This window comes from Mus musculus, chromosome 5 (assembly GCF_000001635.26).
Source record: "Mus musculus strain C57BL/6J chromosome 5, GRCm38.p6 C57BL/6J".
NCBI lineage: Eukaryota > Metazoa > Chordata > Mammalia > Rodentia > Muridae > Mus > Mus musculus.
Window position 1 is genome coordinate 98,800,594 of NC_000071.6, and position 14,678 is coordinate 98,815,271.

Consider the following 14,678-nt stretch of genomic DNA (forward strand, 5'->3'; position numbering starts at 1 on the left):
ATTATAGAGGAAGCCAGAATGATACAATAGGAAAATTCAAAGAGCAGAAATATGCATACAGGAAATAAGGAAAATTGAAATTAAATAGACACAATTATTTCCCTCTGCATAATACAGTTGTGCCCAGCTCAACTCAAAAAAATTGCTATTCTGTAGAAAGGAAAATATTTTGCGTTAACGGCAGTTAATACAATTTGAAATTTTTAATCCATCCAACATAAGATCAGAGAAGAGCAGAAATAATGTGTGTGGATGAGCCACCCCCACCCCCAACATCGTCTTTTGTTGCTTTGTTTCTTACAAAGACTTTGCAGTTCTCCCAACTCTTTCTAATACAACATAGGCTCAAAATATCCTTTTACAAACAATGCAAGAAATTCAGTGTCACAAGGGAAAAAAATCACTATGAAAATTGTCTGCAATACCAGATCTATATTCATTTTCACTTCTATACACAACAGGATGAAAAATGACCTAGTTACATTTGAACTTTTGTGTGTTAACTATACTAAAGACACAGTAAATATCATGCAAATTGTTTAGGGAAAAAAAAAACCCTTTCCTTGAGATTCAGCTTCATTGAAATTCTTTATTTCTCTATCAGTAATGAGATTAGCAAATAACTGCTCCCAAGGTTCCCTTTGAGCCAAACATTACGCCCAACAGTCCCAGGCCAAGGAAAAGGGACCAGATATCTCTTGCAGATTTCAATGTAAAGAGGAAAAATGTTCTAGTTCAATTGACTTTAAAGCTGGTGAGAAAGATGCTTTTTTTGTGTGTGAAAAACCACCAATGGGCAGGTACTTCCATGGTCTGAACCAACTTCAAACCGTAGATGTCTTTACACAATATCCTGGAGAGCAAACTAGGATTGTTTTTGAATTATGAGTCTAAACCAACATCTGTTTGTGGGGCCCTTTATGAAGATTTCTGCGGAGTTAGTAAGTCCTGGGTTTGGTAGACCAGCTGGAGCCTGGGACACACTTTGATCCCTGGTACTTCAATAATGTCACAACCCAACTCAGGCAGCAAGCTGCTGACAGAAATCATCACCCCTCATGACTCCTGAAAAAAGGAATTGGGAGGGGAGGGAATGTGCAATGGTCTCCATGGAAACGGCCCTTCCAATCCTATTTTCTTTAATACCAAAGCAAAGACAAAAGCCATTTGATGCCAGTCATGTACAAGGACTTGACTAAGAATGCCATTTGTGTGTTTCAGGCTCATCCAGGTGACAACTCCACCAGGATCCCCATCCAGACGGATCTCTACGCACATGTGGTTCTCTTTGACCACGTCTCCAGAAGGAAGACTTAAGCACCACACAGTAAATGGTTTCCTTATTGTTCGCTACATTCAAATGAATTCCTTGGTCAGAAGCAAATTGTAATCATAAATACATAAATGAGTTGTATAGCTAGAAGGCGAATTAGAATAATAAAATTAACAAAGACAGAAAACTGTAATCTGGACTGCTTTCTTTTCCTCTTTTATTTGTTTTACTGATAGCCTCTTGTTCTGGTTTGGGTTTTTCTTTTTATTCATTCTCTCTCTCTCTCTCTCTCTCTCTCTCTCTCTCTCTCTCTCTCTCTCCTGAACACAGGCTGGTTGCAAAAGTCCATGGAGGGGAATCTTGCTGCCACTTCAAAGATGTGCTAATTGGTGACATATTTTGTAGCTCAGATGTTCCAAAACAAAAATGTTCCAGGTCCCACTATTGCCAAACCTAGTGTACCAAGTACGATGCCATGTGGCCGGCTGGCAATGCTGCTCCTCCCTCTCAAATTGCTGAATATTGATAAGGGGCCTCCAAGCAGAAGAGCAGAATAGAAAACCTTACAAGGTTCTCAGTTGCACCAACTGAGTAAATAACACCAGAAACGTACTGTCAATGGTAGAACCATGAATCGAATAATAGTTGGACATTTCTATGTGTCTGCTTGATCTGAGTTCCATGACAGTGGGGCCAAGGAGATGAGAGCTAAAGGCAACTGGATGACTTTAGGGAGTGAAGACTCTATAAGACAAACTAACATGTGTTTCCAGTGTGCCCTCCTGATGACCTTTGTGCAGAAGAGACCATTGAGAAATAACTTTTTATTAAAGTTAATATTTGGTCCTTGTGCCCACTGAATTATTTTCATCTTCTAACCAATCTCATAGTGAGTCAACTCACTAGAATCAAGCTAGGTAGGAACCTGACTCACGTGGAAGTGGGGAGAGCCCAGAGCAGAGACCTGGAGCTCAAGTGGAACGAGAGTATTATACGGCATGATAATCACAGATCACAAGCAAGTGAGCAGAGTGGAACGGTTATGGCTAATTATAATTGTCAAGTTGAGAAAATATAAAATCACCTTGGAAAGAAACCTCCAGGAATATATATGATGGCATGTCCAGGGAGGTTTGTCTGATGTGCAAGGACCCAGCCTGAGTACGGATTATAGGTGGTGCCACTCCATGGTGGGCTGATACTCCAACACACACACACACACACACACACACACACAGAGAGAGAGAGAGAGAGAGAGAGAGAGAGAGAGAGAGAGAGAGAGATCTGGTGGACTCTCAGTGGACTCTGATTGCTGACTGCAAATGCAAAGCAACCAGCTGCACCATATCCCGGGTACAGTGTACCAGGATAAAGTTCAAACTGTGAGCTGAGGTAAACCTTCCTTAATTTCCCTTTGTCTATAATTTTATCAGAACAATAAGTAACTAGTACTGGTATTGTCTTAGTCAGGGTTTGTATTCCTGCACAAAACACCATTGACCAAGAAGCAAGTTGGGGAGGAAAGGATTTATTCAGCTTATACTTCACATGGCTGTCTATTACCAAAGGATGTCAGGACAGGAACTCACACAGGGCAGGAACTTGAAGGCAGGAGCTGATGCAGAGGCCATGGAGGGATGCTGCTTACTGGCTTGCTCCCCTGGCCTGCTCAGCTTTCTTTCTTATAGAACCCAGGGCTAAACCAGCATCACCCACAATGGGCCCTCCCACCCTTGATCACTAATTGAGAAAATGCCTTACAGCTGGCTCTCATGGAGGCCTTTCCTTTCTCTGTGATAACCCCAGCTTGTTTTAAGTTGACACAGAAAACCAGCCAGCACAGGTATTAAGCTGGAATCGGATGTGCCTATGAACTCTCGGTTTCCAATGTAGACACTATATACAGCACGCACAAAACAGTGTGTGCTCATGCATGCTTATGAGTGTGACCACTTACAGAACCTGGAAGCTGCCACTCCCTGAGTTCCTCAACACCACTTTTTACCAAAACGAGCCAGGATCTCCATGAAACAAATGATTCTAGGGACGAGGAAGAGAAAATACAAGTCTGGAGCAGGCTTTGCCAGAGAACAGTTAGAGAGTAAAGAAAGCCGAGTGTATAAATAGCAACAGCAGTAGGGACCGATAGAAATGCTTGAGTGTATGGTAAACAGTGAGGGGTAAATGTCCCTCTGAGTAGGATAGAAGGCTGATGAGGAAAACTGTGCTTACAGAGTACCTGTCCACCCGATCCATAGTAATTGTTAAAAAGAACACTGGAAATGAGCGGCTGACATCACTTCAGCTGAGGATCAATGAACATATATATCATCGGGGGTGAGGCAAACTATTTACGTTCCTCCAGTTGAGATGCCTGAAGCAGTCAGTCCACTATCTGTCTGATGTAATGCCCGTGCCCACTTTGTACCGGTTTTGTCCACCTTGCATAGCCTCCATCTAATCAAGAGGAAAGTTAGAAGGACCAAATCCTGGGAATGTATGCAAAAGAACTGCCCTATAACATTTCAAATGTTAAGGTCATAGAATAAATAAAGGCTGAGAAGCCATCTCAGGTGACTTCTTGTGAACCAATCCCCTAAGGAATAAAGGAGCCAATCACTGGGCAAGGAGGAGGGACTTCTGTGTTGGACGGAGGAAGAAAGGAAGCAGAACAGAGTGCGTGAGGACAAGATGGAGCTACGAGTGTCTCCTGGTTTCAATGGCGCATCCATTAGGATTCACCGCCAGAGGGGTTTAGATTTAATAAGGTTTACAGATTAGGATTTTAGTTGTTGTGCGCAGAGATTGAGTTACCATTGTTTCAGAACTAAGTTTGTGTTGCGTTTTCCTTCACACAGCAGCTTGTCTGGGTTCAAGAGAGAAAGGTATGGCGGCAAAGCATGGGTTTGCCAGATGTGCACCACAAAGACTATGGGGGATTTGAAGCATGGGGTTGGTGAGGTAACAACCTGCCAGTGGGAACCTAGCGAACTGGGTGGAAAGATTGTGGAGTTCTGAGTCAGAGTTTCCACCAGATAAAAACAGGTCGGCCATTGCCCACCAGTGCACGGCCAGCCAGACCACAGGGGGCAGAGAGGTGCCAGGAGTAGCGCAGGAATGTGCCTATTCGTTTTTTAATTTTTTTCTGCAACAGACAGGACACTTATGTAGCACAGCATGTGACAGATGTCACAGGACAATTTGAGGAAGCACTCTCTTCCACCTTGTGGTTCTACAGATCAAACACAGGCCCTCACACTGGGCAACAAGCGCTTTTACCTGCTGAGTCATTTCACTGGCCCCTGAAGCTCTTTTCATAAAGTAAATATTGGGTGTATCACATTTACAAATACAAAACATCACTTCCTTATATTTTAATACAGTATATACATTTATTATAATTTATTTCATTTATAAATTTGGTTAATATTTATGAAACTTTCTATAAAATATTTAAATTTCATTCCCAAAATTTCATGATATATGATTTTCTAAGAATTTTAAATCTTTAACAAAATATAGTCTTCTTATATGATGAGCAAATATTGCAAGTCCCCAAAATCAAGCATATACCAGGGCTCTCATGCTTTCTCAAGTGTTCCAATGTATTCTGCTATATCCAGCAGGGAGCCAGGGACAGACCTGACTGAGGCCAGGAGGAAATGAAGAAAAGGCTTGCCTGTAGCCATACAGATGGAAAATCTGGGTTCGAGTGGCCTGTGTGTCTAATGGAGAAACCACAGCACACCTGGACACTCATCTTATTTATCAAATGGAGTTGAACAGAAAGACAGGGTTATAGGACGTGGCTGAACAAGGAAAGGGGCTTTTACATAGGGAGACACAAGAAGGTAGGGTTTATAATACATAGCTGGAACAAGGATCCAGGCTTAGCTAATCTCAGTAGAAGTAGCTTTTGTAGGGGAGTGGTTTTCAGGCTCTAAACACAGACTGTCACCACTCATACTAGGTCCCCCCAAAGAAGTTTTGCTCTGCCTCTGAACCTCACCCCCAGGGGAAGGCTTCTGACAATAGCTTATAAGACCACAAGCTTCTGATTAACAACCACGTGTTCATTCGTTATCCAAACATCACAGTTTTTTTTTAAAGATTTATTTATTATTATATGTAAGTACACTGTAGCTGTCTTCAGACACACCAGAAGAGGGAGTCAGATCTTGTTACGGATGGTTGTGAGCCACCACAAACATCACAGTTTTAATAGATATACCAGGAGTTTGTTGTTGAAATACTTATCATCTAATATGCAAGTTTCTTGTAACCGTAACGATTTTATTTACAGACTGTTCCTATATTTATTCCCAATGTTTAAGACACTAGAAAAACAACTCTATCACCACCAGTAATTTTCCCACTAACCCCTGAGCTGACATTACTAAGAATAAATACTCCCCAGTGGTCTGAGTTGGATTATGAGCAGTCTTAGTAAGGGTTGCCACAACAAAGTGCTATAGGCTTGGTGGCTGAAGCAACAGAGATCTACTAAGGTGTCAGCGTGTTTGTGTCTCCTGAGGCCTCTCTCTCTGCCTTGTGGTCACCACACTACACCCCCAGTCTTCCCCTGTCTGTGCAGGCATCTGTTGTCTTATCTCTGAGCCCCCCCCCAATAATAGAGCAATAGTAACTTTCCCTTTCCAAACTCTTGTCATAGCCAACACAAACATACGACTTTCTGTATATAAAACTGGGTAGATACCATTCACTCCATATTACAGAATGTGGACAATAAGCTTCTAGTACACTATTTTAAGATTGTAGTCTCTTATGCAATGCTACACTGAGTCTAGATCTCTGACAGAATCAACATCACCTTTAAAATAGAAACTGTCACCATCCAAAGACTCTGCATTCAAGTTTGATATTATGTAATTCCCTTGCGTTACTGCAGGATGAATCCATGTATGGTCTAGTTCTATCGAGGAGCATTCCTTTTCTTTCTATTCGCAGGCCCTTGCTCATCAACATTTAAGTGGCACCTGTGTGTTGCCACACATCTTCACAAGTCTAAGATCACACTATTGGAATGATTGGGACTTAGAAAGCCTCTCCATGGAAGCAGGTTGAGAGGACCAATAAATAGGGGGACAATACCGTTAGGCGCAAGTCGAGCTAAGCAAGAAGATAAATTTTACTGAAGCTAGTCGTCGGCCCAGGAAATGAGGTATGCGACCTGTGCAAGAAGGTCAGCACACAGGATGGTGAGCCAAAGAAAGACACAGAACCAAACCTGAGCTAGCCAACTGAGGGGAACTAAAACCAGAAACCAGGCAGTGCTATAGGGAAGAAAGGGCGTCGGGAACCAGACTGTTTGGCAAGCTGAGGTCGGTAACTGGCCAAATCACTCTATCTCTCCAGACTTTGGCTCTCGGAGGTGCCTTCAAAATCCAAAACATCCATGGTTTCTGCTGGCTGTTTCTCTCATCTATTTATAGACTGAGCTGAAGGGAAGAGTACTGCAAGTTATCATTTTCTCCAAGCAATGATTTAGATTACTGTATATTCTGGATGGATGTGACAGATGTCTACATTAAATCTATATGATAAAATGATAGAGATATCAACCAGAACTAAAATAAATACATCTGAATCCAGGAATAATAATCAAACATGAACACCATCAAACATCAAACCACATCTCAAACTCAGTACCGAATACTCTAACTCAGTACTCAGTGCTCTAACTCAGTACTCAGTGCTCTAACTCAGCACTCGGTTCTCTAACTCAGTACAGTGTCTTTATGCATCCTTTTCAACAAGACAACCCCTGTGTTCCTCCACATCTTCTGACATGGGAGGAAATGTGGTTTCCACAGTCCTGAATGTGACATGTTCTCAATCTGTTCTCTCTCTCTCTCTCTCTCTCTCTCTCTCTCTCTCTCTCTCTCTCTCTCCTCTCTCTCTTCCTGTCTCCCATTTTTTTTCTCAGAAACTCAGAGATGAAACATTTAACTTGGAACATTTAATTGGGTAGAGAGCCCCCAGCAAAATTTAAAACCTAAAAGATTCAGACCGTATGGAATTCTCATTTCTGTAATTATGGAAACTCTGCTAAGCTGATGGGCAGATAAGAATCTTCAGGACAATGAGGAGATCTGGGGGCAGGGCAAAAAGCACCTGTAGGTCAACAGAGTAGGAGGTGGTCCAGACAGCACTACGCTTAGGTTCTAGGGCTCCACGGCAGCAAGGCCTTTGATAATCTGATGAAGCAGAAAACAGAAGGAGTGCCCTGTGAAGCGTCTTCCATTAATCATTCCCCAGGACAACCGATGAAGGCAAGCAAGCGTGCAGTAAAACCTTACCCGACACACGGCTGGCCTTTCTATGTTGTCAGATCTCCGAGGATCATCGGATTTGAAGGAAGCAGTACATAGTAACTTCAAGGGAGCATCTACCCCTTCCCTTGTGAAGTTTGCATGGTGGTCAGATGCACTTCTCAGACAGGAGAAGGGATACTGTTCCTCTCAGGAAATTTACCAGCTTGGAATAAAAATCTAAGGAATCTTCTTTTCTTTTATTGCTCTTGGCTCTTGCTGCTGTTATTGTGCTTGTGTGTTATCCCTCACCTCATGTTACATTTCCCAAAAGAGTATAGAGAAAGCAGGCATGCAGTGCAGTTGGAGTACACATTCTATCTGTGCTCATTATGGAAGCTGATCTGAAGGCTTTTAGTTGCTATCCTGATCTTGTCAGTGTACAAGTATACAAAAAGTGACAATTTAGGCTCCTATTCTCTGGTTATTCAATTTCTACATGATTATGTTAATCACCACTTTTTAGACCCACATGGAATCATGGTGACTAGGGTGGTATATTGGAAATACATCTAGAGAAGTATTTTCTTAAGGGCACTTTATAAAGTGCTAGTCTGTTTTGTTTCGTTTTGTTTTCCTACATTTCTGGAGGAAAACCCTCTGTCATTTAAAAAAAAATTAAAAAGGTATAAAATTGAACACTTCAGCTTTAGCCATGAGACTCAAGTAGAATATTATAGACTCATTTAATCTTAGCTCTCACGTTATCTAACAGTTAACAACCGTACTCTCTAATTTCACCATGAGATAGTGTCTACATTTCCTCAGATTTTTAGTTTCTTTAAAAGCCACATAAAACCTCAAATCTCATATATTTCGTCAGTAAAAGGAATGTATACAAATCCAAACAGCCCAAAACCAACACACGTGGGCAGGAAAAACGCAGAGGGTTTTATAGTTGGATGTGAAATAGCCACCCTCCACTAGAGGCTCATGTGTTGAAGGCTGGACTGAAGGTGATCTTTTGGGTAAGTGATTTATATCATGAGGGCTCCACCTGATCAATAGGTAAACTGACTGGTACAATTACAATGTCATAATATTATTAATAGGAGTTTGTCACTGAGGTATGGCTGGTCCCTTCCTCACTTTTTTTTTTTTTAATTCCTGGCTTTCAATGAGGTGAACAGCCTCCTGTCACTCGTTCCTGCCACCATGCTGCTTTTCCAAACCACGTGTCCTTACCAATAGAACCAGCCAGAATGGATCCAAAGCGCGCCTTCTTCCATGGAGTTGATTAAGTGATGGGAAGCTGGTTGAAGTGGGAATGATAGAAGCTTCTCTGTCTAGCACAGCTACAGTAAAGCTAAGCTCCACCTCCTTTGCAATTTCTGTCAATCACATATTTTAAATTCTGGAAGATTAATCTCATCCCTCACAGCAGGTTCAGGTATTCCTTCTTTATCTGTCTACAATGGTTAGGGTCAGAGGTCAGACAAAGTTCCTGGGGCCCCTCTCTGTTCCTTTATTTCCAGGCACATCTTCAAGTGATGTTTCTGACTTAGGGACTCCCCCCAAGGATATCAATTATAAAATACCTTGCAATCATCACACATTTTATTAAAATTCAAGTATGACACTGTCCCTCAGTTTAATGTTAAAATTTTTATTTTGTTGGGAAGTATAGTATTTTAATTTTCACTTATATTATTTCTACATTTTAGTGAGACTGGCTGTCAGCATCTACTTCCAAAATTGGTTCATTGAATGAACTGGAATTATTATGAGTAAAATTAAGTAGTACAATACACTGTGTGTCTGAAGGCTGAGAATCACTCCAGGTAAACACATTTTTAAATTTAAAAATGATTTGTTTGTGCTTAGAATATTTGAGGGCTTTTCCTTTCAATTTTATGTATGAAAACACTTTGTATACACACAGGTTTTTTGCTCCTTGCAAATAAAAGTTTACGTATGAGCCCTAAGTATTAGATTTGAGGTCTTTTTCAAGTAATAGATTAATTTTCAATAAATATTAAAATAGATAAATTTCTATTTGTTTTCAGAGCAATATTAGAATTACAGAAAAAAATAGCACAAAGCACAGGCAGCATCCATATATCGTCTCCTTACTCCTACACACACTTATCATTACCTGGGCTAGATGGACTCATGGTTTTGCCAATATTTCATCTTCTCTAGTGTTATATTTGAAAAGTGGATCCATCCATGAATAACACTAGCTTCAGATCTTCCTGTGCCTCTTCCTGCCCTGGCCCCTGAAGAGCCTTGTTTTAATAGAATCTAATTTTAAAGATAAAAATAGTTAATTCCCGAAGAACACTAAGGTTTAGTTGAGAATGACTCATAACCATAAAAGACCAATATTAGAAAATTTCCCTCTTAAGAAATAAGAACATTGTCAATATGTGGTTCTGACTTCTCTCGGAAAATTAGGTAAATATTTGTTAGCCTGATGGGGCAATAAGTAACAATTAAAATTAAAAATGAATGCTGCTTTTTTCCTTTCCACTTATTCATTCCATTGCTGGCATTCAAAAACCACACATTTATTCTGTTACATATGATCACTTGTCAACAATTAAAGGCGAGTGAACTTGTACACCTAATTTCTAGTTCATAATATGCCATTTGTTTTGAAGAATAACATTCTTTTTACTTGTCCTTTCAGGAAGGATTTCTTTGATTTTTTGAAAGTTCCATGCATGACTCTTGTGTTACACCATCTCCACCTTCTCACTGTCCTCCGCCGACTCCTCCCATGCCCCCGTGCTCCCTCTCAAATGCATGGCCTCTTCCTTCATTATTATTATCACATGTAGGAGGAGCTTATATTAAAGCTTACAGGAAAACCAAGACAGAGTACATAGTAAAACTACCATTGTTTAACCCATACACCTAAGGGCACATTTGTCAAATTCTTCTGCAACATGAGTCGCTCACTCTGACTCTCAGTGCCCTGCAAAGGATTGCACAGAACAGGATACCAAGGTTACACTAGTAGTTAATTTTCCACATCACAGTGACCGACACACCTCACGAGCCCTCCACCAACCTTGGATCTGAACTGAGAATATGACAGGAGGAATGAGAATTAAATTATCTCAAGTGAGATAAATATTATGGCAGAGCTGTGACATTGTTTGAACTACACACACAGGTCATGTGCACAAATTATTGTTTTATATGTGTATTATGAGGGACTTAACTTTTCCCTCCTTGGTAAAGTAGTGACACAGTTAGTTTAATGGTGTTGTAGGCTAAAGTGTACCACGTGGATACTTGATGGCCAAGTCTAAATGAGTTGCTTTTCTAATTTCTGTGTCAAGGATAAACTTTCAAGGTGTTTATAAAATCTTATTTGATTATTTCACATATGTTTTCTTTTGAGACATGTATGATGTTTTTGCCAATAGAAAACAGAAAAGGCAATCTGGCTGAATTTGCCAGTCAATTTATCCAAACACTTCCATCAGGTCAATCACATTAGCTTTGATGGAAACAATAGAGATAATAAATTAACTCCAGGAGACTGGAGGCTGAGTTCAGTTTTCTTATAATGAAATTAAGGATGTGAACACATTCAAGTAATGTCGTCAGTCCCAATGGGGACCGGGCGTCTCTGGATTTCTGAAGCCTCCATATCTGATAAAGACATTCAGAATTGGATGAGTCTGGACTTGAAGATGGATCACTGGCCCCTAAACTAGACAAACTGTGGGATATTTGTGTTCTGTTTCCGGAAGCATAGTGTGAGAGCAGGAATTTGGGAGAGAAGAATAGACTTGGCTGGCTGGACTTTGGTATGAGGACAGAAAGGGAAGATGGTATGTTGAAAAGGAAGAAAGGAATAATATAAGTAGGTCTTCATGTGAAATCACCAACTTCTCCTGCTCTGCAAAGAATGAATACACAATGATCGTCGGGTGTTTTTCTTTCCTCTTTTCTTTCCCTTTTTCCCCCCTTTGCTTTAAGAGGTGTAAGAATATGACTTAGACCCAGAATTTGTACAACTTCCTGAAGATAATGCAGCTGGCCCCTCAGAGGTTACATACGCTAAATGCTAGGAAGCCTTTCTTACTTCTTCAGGATTTTGGAGATAAGCTTTTACAAGTTACTGTTAATCAAAACTAGGAAATAAATCACCAAAGGCCTCCACATGGCAAAAGGTGCAGATCTTGGCCATTTCCCATGGCAATGGCACAAAAGGTCAATGAGGGAAAGTAATAAGAATATATAATACAACCAACAAAGCTAAGGGACATTGATCCCCTGGGACAGGTAGCTAAGTAGATGTATGCTCAAGCTGGAAGGGACTTATTCTAGTCATCTTTGTAGAACAAGTGCTACCATCAGGCAGACCTTGCTGCTCATTGAAAAGTACACAATCTATGTACACTACTCAAGGGCCGTCATCTGCCTTGCCACAGGATTGCTAAGTTTAACTAAGGTGACTGGAATCTACTTAAGATTATGAAATCCTAGATCAAGATAGTTTTCAAACTAAAAAGGAAACCACACAAAGCCAACACATTTTACTGGTTGTCAATGATTACAATGGTTACAGTGAGAGCAGTTATTTTTTCTATAACTGATTGTCAGTTTCTGAGAAAACTGCCATTGTCCCTATAAAAGCTAAAACAAAAAATAAAAAATAAAACAATATATACAGTTTAAGCTCTAAGAGAGATACAGCATCACTATGCGTGCTGCTATTTGAAGTTTGGCTGTACACAGTCTCTATGGTGGTTTGAATAAGAATGGCTCCCATAGGATTATATATTTGAATGTTTAATCACTATGGCATGGAACTGCTTGGGCAGGATGAGGAAAGATGGCTTTAGTGGAGGAGTGAGGCTTTAGTGGAGTAGGTGTGACATTGTTGAAGGAGGTGTGCCACTGGAAGTGAGCTGTGAGGTTTCAAAAGCCCACAGCAGGCCATGTTTTTCTCTCTTCAAGCTGCCTGCAGATCAGGATGTAAAGCTCTCAGCTACTGCTCCAGCACCATGCCTGCCTGCCCGCCCGCCTGCCCGCCTGTGGAGAGCCATGCTGTGAGCAATTGCGTGTGTGCCATGAGCAATTGCCATTATAAGATGGTGCTGGCTTCCACTGTGCCTAACTAGTAAATAAGCCTTATGCACAAGTGCAAGAGTGAACTCACGCCTAGTCACTGCCCATCTCGCGGCATAATAATGGAGTGATGGGCGAGCAACGAATCAGGAGCTGTCACGCCACATCAGGTGCTGAAACGTCACTCTGCAGGCTATACAAGCAGCGCCATTTTCCCGGTTCGGGGTCTTCCCTCCTGATAAGTAAGCAATAAAAGCTTTGCCGCAGAAGATTCCGGTTGTCCTGAGTGTGTTCTTGCCGGCGGGGACAAAAGCTTGGGCAATACCCGCCGGCCCGCCCGCCTGCCCACCCACCTGCCTGCCTGCCTTAAAGATAACCCTCTGAAACTGTAAGTAAGCCCACAGTTAAATGCTCTCTTTTATAAGAGTTGCCTTGGTTAGGGTATCTTTTCACAGCAACAGAGCAGTAACTTAAACAGTTTCCAGGTAGCTTTCACAGTGTATTAGATTGCTTATTGTTTCTGAGAGACAATAACAGGGAGATGGGCAAATGTCCACCGGGTGAAACTCATAGAATTCATTACTTAAATGTCCAGTATATCACAAACTTTTGGTGCAATAGTGATATAATTTGGATTTTCTTCTAGAAATTTGCATTCTCCATTAACGATGTCAGTTCCTTCCAACAAATGAAAAAATTGTCAGAATGCATTAAAAGGTGGGTCCCATCTATTTGTTGTCTCCAAGAAAGACACCTCACCAGAAAAGACAGATGTTATCTCAGGGTGAAAAGATAGAAAACATATTCTAAGCAAAAAGAGCTTAGAAGCAAGCGAGAGATGATGTTTTATTGCCCCAACAAAATCAAAATTTAAAATATAGCTATTCAGAAGAGATAAGAGATACTTCACATTTTTTAAGGGACAATCTACCCAGAGGATATTAGAATTCTAAACATCTATGCACCAAGCACAGGTGGACTCAGTTTCCTAAGACAAACGCTGCCAGGTGTAGAGTTAACTGCCCCACTATCACCACCTGAGTCCAGCACAAAGAAGTGGAGAAGACAATCTGAAGTGAATGATACTTTAGATCACATGGACTTAACAGATGTTTACGGAATATTCCACCCAAACACTGAGAAGACTGCAGTCTTCTGCTCCCAAGTCCTAAGGAATAAGGAAAGTGGAAGAATCCTTTGTATAATGTATGATCACGGTGAAATGAAACAAAACAGCAAGAACTACAGGCCACTCACACATTTGTGGATATTAAAGAACATACTCATGAATGATGAATGAATTATTGAAGCAATCAACAAGGAAGTTCAAAAGTCCATAGGGTTGAATAAAAGTAAAATCGTAACACACCAAAACCTATACAAGGCTTAAGAGGGAATTTTATAGTTCTAAGTGCTTGTGTCGAGAAATCAGGGAGATCTCATATAAGTAAATCAGAACTATACCTTAAAGCCTGAAGAAAGCCAAGGCGGGCATCTGGAGGCAGGAACTGAAGGAGAAACCATGGAGAAACACTCCTTATTGGCTTCCTCTTCTACTGGCTTGCTCAGGCTGCTTTCCTATACAACACAAGACCACCTGCCCCTGGGTAGCACTGCTGACCATAAGCTGGATACTCCCACATTAATCAAAAACATACTCCACAGACTTGTGTACAGTTCTTTCGTAAGGAAGCATTGACTCGGTTAAAATGGACTATTTACAGATATACCTATGTTTGTGTCAAGTTGGTTAAAAGCCAACCAGCACAACTGGTGACTTCTCAGCTTGACACACAAACACCTCAGTTAATAATCCGTCACTTTTTACTGCCCGTCCCCAAGTCAATATCACAATATTAAATACTTCAATTTTTAAAAGTCCCAGAACCTAAAAGTTTACTTTAAAAATTCAGTCTCTTGAAAACGTCCACAGTCTCTTTTGAAGTTCAAAGCCTCTCTAAAACTCTAAACTCTCTCTAACCCTCCAAAGATTAAAACTTCAAATTCTCTTTTTAAAGATGTACACTCTCCTTAAGAGTTTA

The 14,678-nt window shown here is 40.8% G+C and overlaps 1 protein-coding gene across 3 annotated transcripts in view; it reads left to right on the forward strand.

Annotated features, from left to right (window-relative positions):
- Cfap299 (cilia and flagella associated protein 299) overlaps positions 1-1,460 on the forward strand; it is a 472,916-nt gene extending 471,456 nt beyond the window's left edge. For 2 of the 3 annotated variants that reach the window (XM_006535280.4, XM_006535279.4), the window contains one exon: positions 1,222-1,460. In XM_006535280.4, coding sequence (XP_006535343.1) covers positions 1,222-1,390 — 169 coding nt within the window. In that variant the 3' untranslated portion in view covers positions 1,391-1,460. The remainder of the gene's footprint in view (positions 1-1,221) is intronic. The other variant, NM_001024614.1, reaches the window with a different exon arrangement.
- The last annotated feature ends 13,218 nt before the right edge of the window (positions 1,461-14,678 follow it).